The 17,326-nt window shown below is 37.8% G+C and overlaps 1 protein-coding gene across 1 annotated transcript in view; it reads right to left on the minus strand.

Moving 5' to 3' along the window:
- Window positions 1-5,727: 5,727 nt before the first annotated feature.
- The window catches only part of FBXL4 (F-box and leucine rich repeat protein 4), a 62,297-nt gene continuing 50,698 nt past the window's right edge, over window positions 5,728-17,326 (minus strand). Inside the window, exon 9 of the mRNA XM_034060852.1 lies at window positions 5,728-13,697. Coding sequence (XP_033916743.1) covers window positions 13,534-13,697 — 164 coding nt within the window. The 3' untranslated portion in view covers window positions 5,728-13,533. The remainder of the gene's footprint in view (window positions 13,698-17,326) is intronic.

Consider the following 17,326-nt stretch of genomic DNA (forward strand, 5'->3'; position numbering starts at 1 on the left):
GGTCAAAAAGGTTAGCTCAGGAGGTATTCAACACCTACTAGTCCAAAACACACAGCCTAAACACACAGCAGTGGGGAGCCCTGTTGCTTCAATGCCCCTAAGGTGCTCTATTTAAGTCTGCTGCCCAGAGACTCTGGGTAAGAAGGACATGCTGTGGGGTTTGCAGGAGTACTTAGAGGCAGCAGCTGTAAAACATGAGTAACATCCTCATCAACATGCCTCAATCCCAACCTGTTACCCAACATGGAGGAGCATTCCAAGTGAATATGACCCATTTTCCCCTTGCTGTTAGTTTTGAGACAAAATATAGCATTGCTGTCCCTCAACTACAGGAACAGGCTTTCTGTCTTCCCTGGACAGGTCCTGCTGTTCTGTGCAGGTGCGGCCATGACAGGTACCAGCCATCCAGCAGATAGAAAGAAGTAAGAAAGAGCTGGAGTTCCCCCACTCTTCCATGTTTAAACTCATGATCTGTAGGAGTTTTCTGGGGAAAAAGTGTTGGGATTTTTTCAGGGAGACAGTGTTGTTCTGGGGGAAAAGATATGCTAGGGAGCAAGGCAGCACACTTTCTTTATTGCAAAGAAGAGAGTGTACATTTTCACTTCATCTCTTGCAGCATTTAAGGAAAAAAGAGTCTATTAATAAAAAATGCATTCAACAATTCTACATGACACATGCTTGGATCATTGCAAGTACAGTATGATACACACCACAGAGCAACTGCATGTGCTGCACAAAGGTGATCCATCTACTGCCGCGCGGCACTAAACTCTTCCAGTCCAGAGCCACAGCTGAACACAGCAGCTTGAGCTGCCAGAACTCAGGTTCAGCTCCTGCCAAATGGAAGGCACAAAAGCTGCTTAAGGACTGTGTGTGTAGGAAAACACAAAAGGGTGCGCTGTCACCCCACCCCTGGCCACTGACTGCTTGCTGTCAGGTGGCAGATAGTACCCACTCATTAGGTGGAGATCGTTAATCTCAGTCCCTGCCTCCGTTCTGAAGATGTGCCACTTTGAGCCAGGGAGGCACAAATGTGAAAGCCTCTGCTCCTTTTGGAGAGCAGCAGAACATCCCTGGATCAATACTTAACATAAAAGCTGCTGTAATTCTCTGAAAAGACTGAATTATTTAGAAGTATATATATAAAAAAATCAGACTGGACTTGCAGATCTCTAGGTTTGATGAGCACCCCATATATTTTACTCTTACAAATCCTTTACCTTACAGAAAGATAAATATTATGCAAGAGTAAATCATTATGTTCTTCACGAATCACATTAGTATAAGATACAGTAAATATCACCTGATCACATGCAAATGGAAAGTAAATTACAAGTTCAGTAGCTTCTGAGGTCACTCAGAAGGCACAGCACTGATAGCGACACTGTCCAGGCTGCCCACCTACAGGCTCTGTGCCTACCCAACAATTCTTTCCCCTTCCCCAGTCACTTAAAATAGATCAGATTCTTATGTTCAACTGTGGTTGCAGACCTTAAAGAAAAGATATCTGCCAAATGAATGGGACTGCAAAGCATTATATCAGTGTGCTGATCTATCAGTGGGAAAAATAACTCCACAAATGCTGAAGACATCACATCATTGTCTTCAGTGAAGTCTCCCTCCATAGGATAGTCAGATAATTTTGCACACAAACCTTTCGCATTTACTAAACAGAAGTGACTGCTATAATGCAGCGAAGATTTCTCCAAGCAGAGGTACCGCACAGGAAGTCCTCTAAAGTTCATCCCAAATGCTTGTTTTACGCAGCTGCAAAATGCCCAATTAAGCAGTTTAGCACTCTGACATTTTGCTGTAGTAACTGCAAGGGAACAGCTGCTCCCAGCAGCAGCATCCCAGGAACAGGTGTTGGGAAGTGATAGCAGACACCAGACCCAACCATCTCCAGCAACATCTTGAAGAAGGACTGAGAATTATCTGCATCAATCACACTTTCTTAGAGGTAATGCAACTTTGTGTTTCCCATTCCACCTTCCATGAGGTCCGGGCCACTTTTGGTAATTTAATAACCAATTTTGACAAGGTGCTCTTGATCCTTCTATGAGAGGGAGGCCTCCTGTGTTGCACTTACTGCTGCTGCCCAAATTGTTATGTTTACTATTGGATGAAAATACTATAAAAAAATTACCTGTGTAGTTTGCCAATTGCATCCTTGTCACATTCAGTGTATTATCCTTTTATTTTTCACTTTGAGCCTTGAGCTTCTAGCCCATTAACAAGGCTAGTTCTGATTTATCCTTCGTACAAAAGAACTATGCAGACTGTACCACTGGGCTCCTACAGCACTCAGAGACATACTGGCTTCAAGTTTGAACCAAAATTGACTGTGCATTTGTTGTCCAGAGAAGCTGTGGCTGTCCCATCCCTTGCAGAGTTCAAGGCCAGGTTGGACAGGGCTTGGAGCAACCTGGTCTAGTGGGTGGTGTCCATACCCCAGCCCTAGGGGGTTGGAACTGGGTAAGCTATAAGGTCCCTTTCAACCCAAACCATCCTGCAATTCTGATTTGTACCCATAAATGGATACGACCTCTTTACAAAAATGCTGCTGCACTTATTTTAACTCCTACAGCTATCTGGCAATTCAAAACTGCCTGGTTACTGCATCAGGGCATTTTTATTTCTAGCTCTTCAAAACTGTAAGGAAAAGCATTATGTTAAAATCTGCTTGCAATAATAAATGTCTGCATTGTATATGATATTTGATTTTACCAGTGAATAAGCAATTGCAGCATGCACAGTATCAGATCTGGAGTGTTCTGTTTAAATTCAGTGAGGATTGCCAGTTGTGTCTTTAAGCAACAGAGACAAGTTTGTGGTTTTGAACATTTTCATAGAACACTGAACTTTTCTCCCTCCCTCTGGACATGAAAACTACATGGGTATAGAGAACACACAACTGCTTTCACTTTCCCAAATAATAACACTCCTGCCAAGTAATAATGTAATAAAGTGTATTAAAGGCTCTCAGGCATTAAGCCTGGAAATCCTGAAATATTTTGTCATCCGGCTGTATCTGTGTGGTTTTCTTAGCATCTGCATGATCAGAAGTGCCATACAGACGAAGAGAGACACCTGGTAATCTTCAGGTGTATGTGTGAACTTTCAGTACTTAGAAAGCAGCACTAAGAAACAGGTATCTATCAGAACCAGGGCAGTTCTGTAATGTCAGCTGCGTTTTGCCCAAGACACACACAGGAGCTGGGCCCAGTCTTGTTCTTACACTTCTCAACAACGAGAAGCGCCAACAGCTGTAAGCTGGTGCTAGAAGGCAGTTTTAGCACTTTTGAAATTATACTGGCCTGAGGCAAAGTCGTGGTACAAAAGCTGAACACTTGAGTAGGTGCTGGAGATAAAAAGTCTTAATAAAAGTTTCCTTAGAGATGCAAGAAAGCAACTCAAAGCTCTGCATTTGTTTTAGTAGGAGCGCTGTCTTGAGTAATGAGCAGTATCAGGCAAAGGTATCACTTACTAAACTTTGCCTATAACAAAATGGGCACTGATGAGACCAACACCAGTTTATGAACCAATAAACCTTCTAGACAATTCACAAGAATAGGAGGACAAAGAATAGCAAAGCAGTTACTCATTTCGCAGAACTGTAGCATGGCTTGGGTTGTAAGAGACCTTTAAAGATCAGTATTTGCGTTCTTCTGGGCAAACTAAGTCCAACCACTGCCTGCCCCCTTCTGGTACCCATTTTCAAAGCCCCGGAATGCTGTAGTATCTTTGGTAAGTTTAGAGTTTATCATATTACTTAAATTCTACAACATTTAAACACAACTACATCATTATCTATATAATTAAAGGGATTAAGAAATATGTTAACATAATTTGAGCTAGAGTAGGAAATTGTTCTTTTAAGAACTTCAACTTTTTTTTTCCCTTGGCAGTGTCTCCTGGTACATCTGCTTTATGTTCCGTCTGTTTACATCTGTTGTCTCTTGCTGTGTACCTAGATTAAAAACTGTTTCAGGCAGCTAAGCATCTATTGTATGAAAAGCATCTAAGTTCCATGTGCTTTCACAGAGCTATAGTAAGCTAAATATTAAATAATATTCGTCTATAAGAAAAAAAGAAGCTAGTTCACAAATTTGTGTCCAAAAACATCTGGGGCAGGTTATTTCAAACTGAACAGTGATAAAAATATGACCAACCTATTCCTCTGAATGCATCATATTTTGTGGTTTATTTCACTGGTTTTTAAAATGACTGCACAAAAGGTCAATGAATGTAGACAAATACTATTTTTTTGCTTTATTTATTCATTATTTTATGTACACTTGGTATTTTTCAACACAGTAGAAGGGAAACAAATTAAGTGCAAAGCAAGATAAATATTATAGGTTGAATATATTTTAACACATTTCTGTCATCTCTGAATTAGCAGACACTGACAACTCAGTGAGGATATTAATTTCTTTGTACTGGCAGTAATGGAATAAAACTATACAACATAGTATTATGACATTTTAAATGATCCAACATGTCAGAAAAAAATAGGTTTAATTTACTAAACAGAAATAATTGGGGTGTAAATATGTAGTTAGCTTTTTTAGATAAAAAGAAATTATCTTTGAGTTAGCAATATAAGGCATTCGATGATTTCTCCATAATAAATTCAATTGTTCATAAATACAGGGCTAACATCTCTGTTTTGTGTGTGTTCAAGTAAACCCCTGCCTTATGCCACCAACACATATTATGCAGTACAACTCAAAGGTGTTCAAATAAGGAAAGCTAGGTGTCTATGCCTGAGCTGTGTCTGTATATGCACAGACACCTTTGGGTTTACACAGAGAGAGAAGATGCAGCAGTCAAGTCTGAACAGAAGTAATACACCAGTAACATCCCTTCTGTTTACTATTGGTCGAGCAGAATACCGAGAGGGGAAAAAAATAATGTAATTTTGAAATGTAATCGAGTTCTTACATAAGTATAAAAGAAATGCGCAAGCCTCAGAGGGGAATATTAAAAACAAATACACACATGATGCTCAGCTAAACCCTGCTAGTGTACTAAGAGGAGCACAAAATGAAAAATGGGGTTAATGCTGAATGTGTACGACACTGAATGACAGCACAGAGAACAGATCTGGTATTGCAGACTGCACATACAGACAGAGCTCTTGAAATATTTGCTATATTCAAGACTGTATCGGTGCAAAGCAGTGGATGTTAGCTTCGTGGGCCCATGTAGCTTAACGTCAGGAAACAGCCCTGAAAAACACATCAATGAATTGCTGCCCCCATCTCCCACTTTTGGTCTTGCTAACCACTGCCTTCACCACGCTTTAAATATGTACTTACTAGCCTAATTCCAATTTTCCAAAGTGTATTTCTCAAAGGACCTTGGGAAATTTATTAGAGCCAGTTTGGACTTGCATGTTCTCATATGCTCACAGTAGCATTTCATACTTGAGGGCTTGAAGCACCACTATGAGGTGAAAATAAACAACCTCAGTTTGCACATCTTTGTGACACAGAATAGTTAGAGTTGGAAAGGACCTTAAGATCATTTACTTCCAACCCCCCTGCCATAGGCAGGGACACCTCACACTAAACCATATCACCCAAGGCTTCATCCAACCTGGCCTTGAACAGTTAGGGATGGAGCATTCACAACTTCCCTGGGCAACTCATTCTCGTGCCTCACCACCCTCACAGTAAAGAACTTCTTCCTTATATCTAACCTGAACTTCCCCCTGTTTAAGTTTAAACTCATTACCCCTTGTCCTATCACTATAGTCCCTAATGATGAGTCCCTCCCCAGCATCCCTATAGGCCCCCTTCAGATATTGGAAGGCTGCTATGAGGTCTCCGTGAAGCCTTCTCTGACTCTTTATGACTTGGGAAGGTAAAAATAAACCCACAACTTTAAACACTCCACTTGTTTGTTTGGGAAACAAAAGGTTTTCCAGCTTTAGCCATGGTATTTTGTAGGAAGCAATCAGATTTACTTCAACAACAGAGCACAGAAAGCAGTGGCCTTCCTTCAGTGGAAGCAAGAGAAGCTAGGGGACTAACAGGCAGCACTGAGGGGTACAAAGCCTGTTACCCAGAATCCACTTGTTAGGATAGCACACATAGCTCAGAAAGTTTCCAACAGAAGTTTTATGTAGTCTACATGGACCTCAGCTTCTCCAGAGGTCAATTCAAGACCTCAGTTTAAGATTAATCTCCCAGTCTGAATTACCCTGTGGAAGAACCATCCACCCAGAGTGAAGGCATCCTAGGAGACTAGTTTCCTAACTTTAGCACCTACCCTAGTTATTTAAAATTAGATGATTTAAAATTAAATGTCCTCCAGCCATAGAAAATGTGCTTAGAGGCAATTATCCCTTTTGTCCTTCTCAACTGGTTATTAAAAAAAGGCATAACTTGCTCCGGGGGCTTACTGGCATAGCATGCATAACAAACCCATTTACAGATAGCGTCGGAACTGTTCGCTCTGTTGTTGCTCTTCCACCTTTAATAGAAATCAGTCCCTTTAGAAGGTAACACAGTAGGAGTTCGTTGTGACATTACACAAACTCCTATTGCTGGGGCAGAAAACTGAGCATACTATTACATCATATAATCAGCTAGGTTGGAAAAGAACTTTAATTTCATCGAGTCCAACTGTTACCTCAGGACTGTCAAGACCAATGCTAAACCATATCACCTAAATCATAAATACAGTGCAAGTATTTTGTTGCTCATTATTTGAGGGGGGGCAGGGAGAGACCTATTATTTTAAAATGAATAAAGGTGGTGGGTTCAGGTATTTGTATTTCAAGACCTGGAGATGCCCTTCATTTTCATCCACACCCAGGAATAAATGTGAGCAGGAAATTTCCCCAGGCAATTCAAACACCTCACTTTCAGAGATCAGGCCAATCTCCATACACCTTAACTCCACATTGTGCCTGGTAAGGAGATGAATTCAAAATGCCACAGGATGCTAAAGAGCTGTAATGGCTTTATGCTCACTAGGAAGATCTAGAGCAAGACCATTACATCGATTTCACTAAGATGCCTTAAGGGACTGCTGGCAATTAGGACTTGTCTGTCAAAAGTAAATCAGAAAATGTGAGGTTCCCCTGTGAACACACCAATTCCTGGATATTTTATTTCCCTTTCAGTAACTATTCCAAAATAACTCCAAGCATAGACTAATTTTCAAATCACAACCAAACCAGCTCTTTTTAATTTTCCTCTATTAGTTTCAGAAGAGTGTGTATGTGCAGAATTCTATGGCAATACCCTGAAGAAAATCTGAAGAGACCAAGGTATGATAGAGAGAACTCATCTCTTGAGAGTGAGCAGAGGACTGCATGACCCAATAGGTCTTTACAATGGTGTAACAGCAAGAATGGGAATTCACCACAATTATACACAGTGTCTCCCTAAACTGCTCACAGTTCAGTGTTTCATAAACTTTGTCCTCTGTTTAATCCAAATTCAAATTTTCATGTTTTGATACTATGAACAGTTTCCAACAGAGTAAGCAGAAACCACTGGCACTTAAGGCATGGCATTCCCAATTTGTTACAAGACCTATGTAAACAAATACTAAGAATATGGAAACTAAACGTTCAGACTGCTGTAAACTAATCACACTGTTTTGTACACTATAGAAATGTATGTCAAAAACATTACCAAAATTTTATTTTAATGTTAAATTTCCTACTAGTCTAATCCAAGAAAAATGTTACTTTTCCTAAAGAAAAAAATCAAATAAGATTCTCGTGACTGTTCTGAACATCACAAGTTTCTTTTTCCCCTCTCCCTACCACCAGCAGCAATCAGTACACTGAAGCAAACAGATCAAATCTTTACCATTTTTACCTAAAACCTATAGTTTATTTGTTCTCAAAAACTATTGCAAAAATCGTAAGCAATTAAGTCTGACATGCATCTGTGTGTGCATGCACAAAATCATTTCAGAGTTTAACAAAAAATGCAGCTGGGCAGTGATAAGTGAAAATAAAATCTTCATGTAGTTCATAAAAATGAAAGAGATACCAGGAATTGCCGCATAAGCACACATATGAGTATTCAGAACATCTAAATGCTAAAACATGACTTAGAAATATGAGCATACAAAATTATATGGGCTATTATATTTCTGGAAAAGGTAACAGCTGATCTAGAACAATGCACTTACTTTCCTCTTGTCTGTAAATAGCTCTGGCCACCCTTTCATGAGTTTCCACTTAAATCTGGGTAAGTCCCTTTGTTTCTTTTCTCAACTTTCTTGATATTTGCATTTCTTCAGTATCCAAGGGGAAAGAGCTTTCAAACAGCTGAGGGATTTTTTGTTTTTAGAAAATGAGGAATAAAACATTCCTCTCTATAATTTTATCATTATAAAGGATGCCCTCCAATTTATGATGTGTGTGCCCTGACTGTGCTTTATATCATTCTTAAATGAAAACAAAACAGGGAGAAACTAGAGCTACATAACTCAAACTAAAATAACAGTATTTAGTCCATCAGTTACAAAAGGAAAATCTTAACATTGCCTGCTACTACTGAGGCTGAATCTTCTTAAAAAGAGCTAGCTCTTGCTGAGGCCCATCCTCACAGAGGATTCATGCCTTAGCCCTTCCTAATGTCAGTTACCACAACCTGTCCCTAATATTTAGTACTTAATAAAGAGCCCTTCTTGGATTTTATTATCAAGTCAGAAATCTAAAATCACAGAAATCATAATCTCATTGAAGGACAAATACCTCCATTTGGGAAAAACATTGTGTCTAACACAGCATATACAGATGCACGAAACCAGAATTTTCTAGCCTAGTAATTTCAAAAGCTACAACTTAGAGAATCATTGCAAAAGAGTAATAATGAACATGTCAGCCCCATAATATATATAATAAAATGCTACATTTTGATTAGTTTTTGTAAATTTAGTAGTCCTGCAGATGTGACGTGGCAAACATATCCCATAAGATGAAATAAATACACAGAATCAGAACCAGGACTAAACGTACAATTTTTGCAAATGCACAGTTGGTAACATTTGGGATGACAGGAGACAAGTTAAACTAGTCATAATCTTAATTACAGCAATATGAAAGATTATAAAAATAGCTGCAATACATGAATTTCATTTGCCTGTTAATTTCATGCATTCACAGAACTATACATGTAGCCAGTTAGGTACATGAGATTTCACAACTGGGAAAGGGGATGCAGTTCCACCAAAAAAAACCCAACCAAAAAACAACAAGACCCAAGCCTCCAAAGACACACCACAGGCATTGGCAAGGGACTCAGGTGCAGAAGTAGATCCTGGCATTTAAAATAAGGACTTTTCAAGTCATCAGCATCTCTTTAAATTGCTTCTTTCTGGACAGATTTTGGATAGATTTTAGGTTTGGGAATGAGCGTTGTTCCAATCTTGTTTTTTACCACTGCAGGACAGGTAGGACAGCACTGGATGGAATTAATCTTAGTATTCTAAAGTTGTGTATCTAACCTAAGGTAAATCACAGCTTCCACAGTCTCCAGAGATACTCTCCAGAACATGATTCATTCTACTTTCCTTAAATATCTATCTAAGGAGGAGATTAATAGCTCTCTAGAGGTGCTCAGATTCCTTCCTTAAACTAGATGTCTAACTTTCACAGAGCTAGTATTCAATGAGATTAATTCTGCTGTGTACCATAATTACATCTCGTATCTGGAAAAGTTGGCATGAGAGCTCCAATGAAGAATCAGGCAGTAGAAACAAGGGTCTTCCTTTTTTTGTTTTTCTCCTCTTTCGGTATGTTATTTGGACTTTTGAGGACACAGGGATTGTAGAGGTACAAACTCCTATGCAAAACTGGTTTTCTATGCAAGTCCTGCTCACTAATGTACTTAATCATGTGCATAATTTAAATAACAGAAACCCCATCTATTTCCATACAGCTGTCTAGTCAGACAGCTCAGAATTCTGAATACAAGGAAGGACACTACTGAATTGAAGCCTTTAAAAATTGGGAAGTTGCTTTAAATGATAAAATTATCATATTAATTTTAAAATTACCAAAAGAGTGACATCTCTGCCTACAGGCCATCCCACACCAACTTCATACAGACAGGATGGAAAGCTCCCCTTTAGTTCTTTAGTTTAAGAACAGGAGCACTTCAGAACAAGCCTCTTTTTTTTGGACATGTTTGCAATGGATTTCTTAACATTTGCTGCCAAAGCGCATCTTTTACAATGCTTCACAAAGACAGACAAGATCAAAGGACAAGATAAAAGGAAATGTAATATCCTCAAAAGCACAATTTAGGTAACATGACTGAGGGATGGTCTAGTGTTAGAGATGATGACCTAATTCCAAAATAATTAAATTCCTCCAACTAAGGAATCGCCATCATTCAGTTTCGATTAAATAAAACTAGACTAAATTTCGCTCTATATGACTACCTCACAAGGGGACAGCCCACAGTAGTTATCGGACTTTGTACTCACACTCTACAATACCCTGTAATACCTTTCACGTGTAAACAATCCAAAAGGCACTTAGGCAAAGCATCACAGGAAATGCAGCACACCTCCTGCACAGGCTTTTCTTGCTGCATGGGTGGAGAGGAACTCAGTCTCTAGGTACAGCAAAACAACAGTTGAAAACAGAACTGCCATGAAACACCTTTTCCTATTACATTCACATCATAAAAATTAATCCTACATGAAAAACTTTGAGACTTATAAGTATGTACACACATACAAAAAAATTTCAAAACACATACGTGTGTGTATATATAATTTATACATACACATGTATACATATACGCACACAAGTATAAAATATTACAACTAAGAAGACAGTGATCTATTTTTGCTTCTTTGTGATGTATAAGGAAGGTCTAAAAGCATGTTACTGTCTTTGCCCTGGAAATACTAGAAATGTCAAGTCTGGTCTATGCTCTTTTTGCTGGAAGACATATAAAGCCACAGCTAAAAGAGCTTCTTACCCACTGTTTGAAGTTTAAAGTCTACAACTACAGATGGAAGTATTTCCCAATTATTTCTCAGCTATTTGAATTAACTGTGTTAGCAATAGCTGAGTTTTAAATAGTCCAAATAAAAAGCAGACTTCAATTTATCTTTCAAATGACAAGAGGATTCCTGACAAAACCAATTTCAAACTGAAGGCACAATGTAAGAAAAAAAAGATCCTTTACTATGAACAAAACATCAATTTAAACCTCCTCTGTACTACCTAAAAAGCAATAGAGAATGAAATCCTTTACACATACATGATTACAAAAACTCTTATTTGATTCACTGATGCTGTAGATGTGAAACTGTATTATTTACCAAGTTTACCAGTTCGAAGGCACAATGGCTATCACTTCATCCACATCCCATTCTATTTACAGAGAAAAACAAGGGTCGTTAAAGAAAAAAAGGAGATAAATACAGATGCACCCTGAGAAGTGAAATTTCACAACAAAAGCATTTGTTTTGAAACACTGTTCTTTGTAAACTCCCATTATCTGAACCTGCATTCTCTAGAACAATAACGTTTAATACTCAATTACAAGGAAAAATATTACTTGTAGGAAAAAAAAAAGTTAAAAGCTTAAGTTCCCAGAAAAATAAATCAACCCAAACCTGATTGAAAGAAATGAGGTCTCATATAGAAGCACACCAAAGCTGACAACTGTCAGTGTGGAAAAAAATGTAAATAAAGCTAAAGATCTCTTGATAATGTCCAGTTTTCTGGGGAAAATAAATAATGGAATGGCATAATCTAGTTGGAAATCCCATAGTGCCATCTGTGTGGAAGAAAAATCAAAAAGCCAACTGTGCATGCCCTTCTTTGGATCTGGAATTCCCAAAAGTTTCTGTAAAATTGAAAAATCTGATGAAAAAGGTCATTCTATAAGATTAGATAAATGTTCTGTAGCTGTTTCATGACATGGTTTATAAAGTATTGGCACCAGCACAAAGAGTTCAAAGCGTTCATTCAGGAGTCACGGAGATTGTCAAATCTTCAGTGATTCGCAGCAGTCCTCTAGTAGCAGTCAGCTATTTACTGAATAAACTGAAGTAGTCTTTGCCAGTGATCTTCAGTGCAATAATGTTCTTTTGCCAGACAAAATAATTTTCTTCTTATTCCAGTAGGTAATAAGTGCCATCAATAGAAGAACAGTGGAATTAATATCAAATGACAGGCTACATATCATGGTCCATATTCATCAACAGTGGCTATAAAGATAAAATTCTAAATTCAAGCTGTACATAGAAACATACTGTAGCAGTGGTACTCAAGGAAGAAAAAAAAAAGGAAAAAAAGGAAAAAAAAGGAAAAAAGGAGAAAATCTTCATCCAAGAAAAGTGCAAAAGGAAGAAAACTCCAGAATTTGTCCATTGATAGTTTTCCATCTTCAGAGGCTAAACAGTGCTAAAGAGAGTGCAATAGTACTTTGAGTGATCACCTCTTGGAAAACCAAAACAAAACAAAAAAATCCAAAACCAAACCAAATCCAATGCTAATGTTTGGTGATTATTAAATCACCAAATCACATTACCCTTGTTTTAAGCCCACTATACTATATTTTCACTGCTGTTCTACTGAACAAATATGTTTGGTTTTACACTTGACAACAGATTTGATGCCAATGTAATGCATTACCCTAAGTCTATTTTTCATGATACTCTGCATGATAACCAGATGCATCACAAATCAAGTCTTAACCATGACAGAAATTTGAAACAAAAATTGCTCTGGAGTTTTCTACACATTACCAGTTATGACACTAAGTACCTGGCTCCAACTTTATATCCAATACCAAGAAGAATCTGGCCATTTTCTCTTTTGCTTCTGCTCTAAGCTCAGGTGGAAGGTTCTTTCATTTATTGGTTGTGTCACTTAGGCTGGACTGTAAAGCATCACAACATCTATTTCAGGTGAAGGAAGGGAGAAAAATGTATCAGACGCAATTCATTGCCAAAAATCCGAAGATGACAAAGTGTCTTTTCAATCCATTCTTAAAATCATAAATAGGTTTTCAAACAACTAATTATAGTCCAGATCATATCATCTTATGCTGCAGACCAAGCGAAAATGCTAAAGTATCTAAGTATATACAAATACATCTGTATACATTCATATATATATACATACAAACACTTATACATAAAAAGGAAGCACCCATCATTTTCTTACTGCTAAATATTGAAATTCTGCTTTCATCTGGATATAAACAGAATTTATTGTATGTAACACTCTATAAAGGGACATTTAAGACAATGTTATTAATTTCCTTCTCATTAAAGCCACATAGATGGCTGGTATTTAAAAACATGCAGTGCCACCAAATAATACAGAGTAAAACAATTCTTAGGTGCAATATCAACTCTTTAAGAAACGCATGATTTACTTATATGTATTTTACCAATTTTTTTTTTTTTAGATAATTAATCCTTTCCACTATTTCATAGCAGATTTATAGTCTTCTTAAAAAAGTCAGCACAAATTCACAGGAAACAACTCTGTCAAATGAATTTCACAGCAGCTTAAGTAGTGAGTCACTGAGTGAAACTTTTTTTTATGAACACATTAGGAAAGTTGGCATTCAGTTCTAGGACAACTCTATTGTCAATCTGCGAACAGAAGGACACATCGAGTAAAGAAAGATCTTTACAAGACTCCAGCAATTTTCTTAAAGATGCAGGGCTTACCATCCGTGTCCCTGTTCAAAAACAAAAAAAAGAAACAAAGCAAATTGTAAAGTTAGTGAGAATAATACTTTTTTTTCTTAAAGCTACTTGATACTGTGTTATGAAAAAATGCTAATGGAACACAATTTTTATTAAGACCTGCGAACCCAGAGGAGGAGATCCGTGCCTTACTGGAACATCTGGAAGCCAGGCAGGCTACTCTGAGCAAGTGAACCAAGCCTGGATGACTATAGTGGGATAAAAAAAAGCTCTCCTGGCTCTATAATCTATAAAACATGACTGCACACACCTGTCAGTAGACACTTCAACTAACACAGCTTCACCTTGAGCTGAACTGCACCCCAAAAAGCCACCTAGCCCAGGATCCTGTCTATGGTCAAGGCCAGTATTATTTACAGGAAAAAAAACCAAAAACCAAATAAACAAAAAAACCCCCAACCCTCCTCCCCCCCCCCCAAAAAAAAACCCAAAACAACAAACAACTCAACAACCAAAAAAACCCCAAATCCCCCGAACCAAAACCCAACCCCAAAACCAACAACTGCCCCCTACATAAACCTTAAACACACTATTAATTGCAATAATTGAGGGGCAATGAATCACAAATAAGCAGTGAGAGATCACTCCCATTTAACTATTTCCACATAATTTATAATCCTGTGGACATCTTTCTGTTCCCTCAAGGCTGCCTGTTTTTCAGACTCCTTTGCATCTCAGATGACCCCGTTGTCTTGTTTCTGCACTAATTTATTACTTTTAAAATTGGACAACTAGAGCTATACAGCGCACTAAGCAGAGATCCAGTAACTCTAAATGAGGTTTTACAGTGTTTTCTCCGTTTCTTTCCTAAAATATCTTAAAATTATCTTTGCCTGTCAGAATGATGCTGAGCAATGAGCTAATGTTTTCCAAAAACTGTCCACAGGATCTCTTTCCTACTGAACAGTAACTAACATAAAGTCCCCTCCCCCAGTATTCTTAGTGAATGTTATTTTGCCTCAAGCAATAACTTTGCATTTGATGGAATGTTTTCTTCCTGCTTTATCATCTTTTTACTAAGTATCAGATGACAGCACAGGATAAAATCATTCTGTATTTTTTCAGTGTTAAATTCTTCAGCTTAAGATTTTCTACCCTGAATGGCTGCGCATTACCCTCTGGTAATGCATTATGCACCCCTTTGCCTGGATTATTTATACGCAGGTCAGTACAGAACCTCAGTGACTACAGTAATGACATAATTTCATTGTTCTTGTCCTGTGTTGTCTTTGAAACACTCATAATCCAGAAGAAGACCTTGGCTGAAGCTTTTGAAAATCCAAACCTTTATGGACTGGATCATGATCATGAGGAACTCCAAGGAATCTTAAAAGACTGGAGAGCATAACTACTCTATCCTCACAGGGATGCAGCTCTCCCTCAAAATATCACAATGGCCTTCATGTCCACCAACTGACTGACTTCATGGTTGCAATTGGTTTTCATAGAGCAAAAGGTGGTCTTACTGTTTTGCAGCTTCTAACCTGCACCTTTTAGAGAAGCTTGTCCCATGTTCATAACCCTTCATTTCTCTAGTGCTAAGGCTGATTTAAGTGACAGACCACACACCAGAAATAAGATTTCCACAGCTCTGTATTTAAGCTCATTTAGAACCGCTGCATAAATACTATTTAGTCCTAACAATTTATTATTGCTCAATGTATTGATTTGTTCAAAAGCTTTCTGTATTGGCATTCCAATTTAAAGCAGCTTTCCAGGCTAATCTCCTGGAAAGAATGACTGATGCAGTAGCCTACTTGATCCTCCTTCCCATGAACCCTAATGACAGACAACAGTTCTGCTGCAATGGCCTTCTTGATCTGAGCAATCCTTTTCATCTGGAGTATCTACCAACCTCAGTAACTCTCCTGTAAACCTCTTTTAACATATCTGAAAATACAGTTTTAGCATTTACCTTTAGCCAATAGCTCCTTAATATCTCATACTGCCTTACTGTGATTTTGTTTTACTTTTTAAAGTTCATCTTCCTATTTTCCTTCTCTGAACAGGATTTATTTCCAGAAAGATGCCTGTTTTTAGTAGTCTCCTGTACTCTTCTGTGTAAGCAAGGGGGTATCTAAGTGTAGTCTTCACTTCTACAATAGGCTCTTAAATTAGTTGCTTTGAGACATCATTTAATATCACCAAAAAAAAAATCTTTCCTATCATGCCCCCAAATTTTACTTCACCTACAGGGAGGTAATCGAAGGTTGTCATTATTATTGTGACCTTTATCTCCCTTATCGTTACATGATCACTATATGGCCATATACAGAAATTCTGTAATACACTTTCCGTTATTCACTTTGCTAGACCATAAATTTTACCACTGTCCTACCATCAGGATCTGCTCTACCATTCCAACTGAAACTCTAAGAACAACATATGCTCATCTTGGGTTTTTTTTACCAAGCCTTAAAATTGCTACTGAATCAGCACCTTCATTTAAAAACACTCTTATTTACGCATAACAGCTTTTACGCTTCAAGATCCGAATGTGTGTTTCTACAAAAAATGCTAGCTCTAGATGCCTAGCCACAGATATTTTTGTGTAGGATGTTCTTCATCCCTTCCTACCTGAACTTCGACAGTTCTACCATTTCATCTAAGTTACAAATCCATTAATGAACTCAGTCAAAGTAGGCCATCCTAAATTGCATGTTTTACTGCACCTGTTTCTTTTTTCCTCTTCATACTTCCAATTTTATGTTAGGGAATATGTTTTTTCAAAAAGCTAAAAAACCCAGCAACCTGGCTGGGGTTTGGTTAGTCACACCACAGGATAAGCAAGCATCATCTGCAGTCTTACTTTTATTTATACAATGTACAATTAGTGATGTGATCTCTTAAAAGCACATGCAAAAGCACTTCTGAAGTGTTATACATGTTTTCCTTTGCTTTTGAAAGACTGACAACATATCCTGCTTGTTACCCATATAGTGCATTTTGGTAGAGTTCTGAGGCTTTTGGACCTTTGTTACTTACAACTTTTCCTACATGGACTAATCGGCCATTTCTCAGAATAAATACATAACCAGTATATTAAAATCTGTTATTTAATTTTGTTGTTTGGCATAAAGGCACTTCTGAGTAATGATTTGTTTACTAGAATGATTATGTTTATTGCCTGTAAATTATTTAATTTATAGCATATATCAAAGTCTTCAAATTGTAGAGCTGTTCAGAAGACCTGCGTATGACGGCTATAAAACATGTTACAGCCCTGATCTCTAGGGCAAGGGGTATCACTATGCATTAAATGATATTTCAGAGTAGAGAGACTGAAAAATATCAAGCACTATCCCCTCAAATGTTCTTACTTTTCCTTTCCTTAGAGCAGCCAGACCAGCCTTTTATACCTTACATTTTATTCAATCTATTGCACACAATTCAATTTCAAAATTTTAGCATTCTACACATTTTCATGTTTGAATTGACTAACTACGTGTTGATGCTCTCAAGACAAAGCTGAAAATTTTGACAGCTGGCAAGGGGGCAGGTTGGGTTTTCTGTTGCTCAGGAAGGTGTGGGAGGTGTTGGTATGTAGATAGGAATACATGAATTTTGTGTTAACAAGGGCATCTACTTTTCATTACCCTTT

This window comes from Melopsittacus undulatus, chromosome 3 (genome assembly GCF_012275295.1).
Source record: "Melopsittacus undulatus isolate bMelUnd1 chromosome 3, bMelUnd1.mat.Z, whole genome shotgun sequence".
NCBI classification, from domain to species: Eukaryota; Metazoa; Chordata; class Aves; order Psittaciformes; family Psittaculidae; genus Melopsittacus; species Melopsittacus undulatus.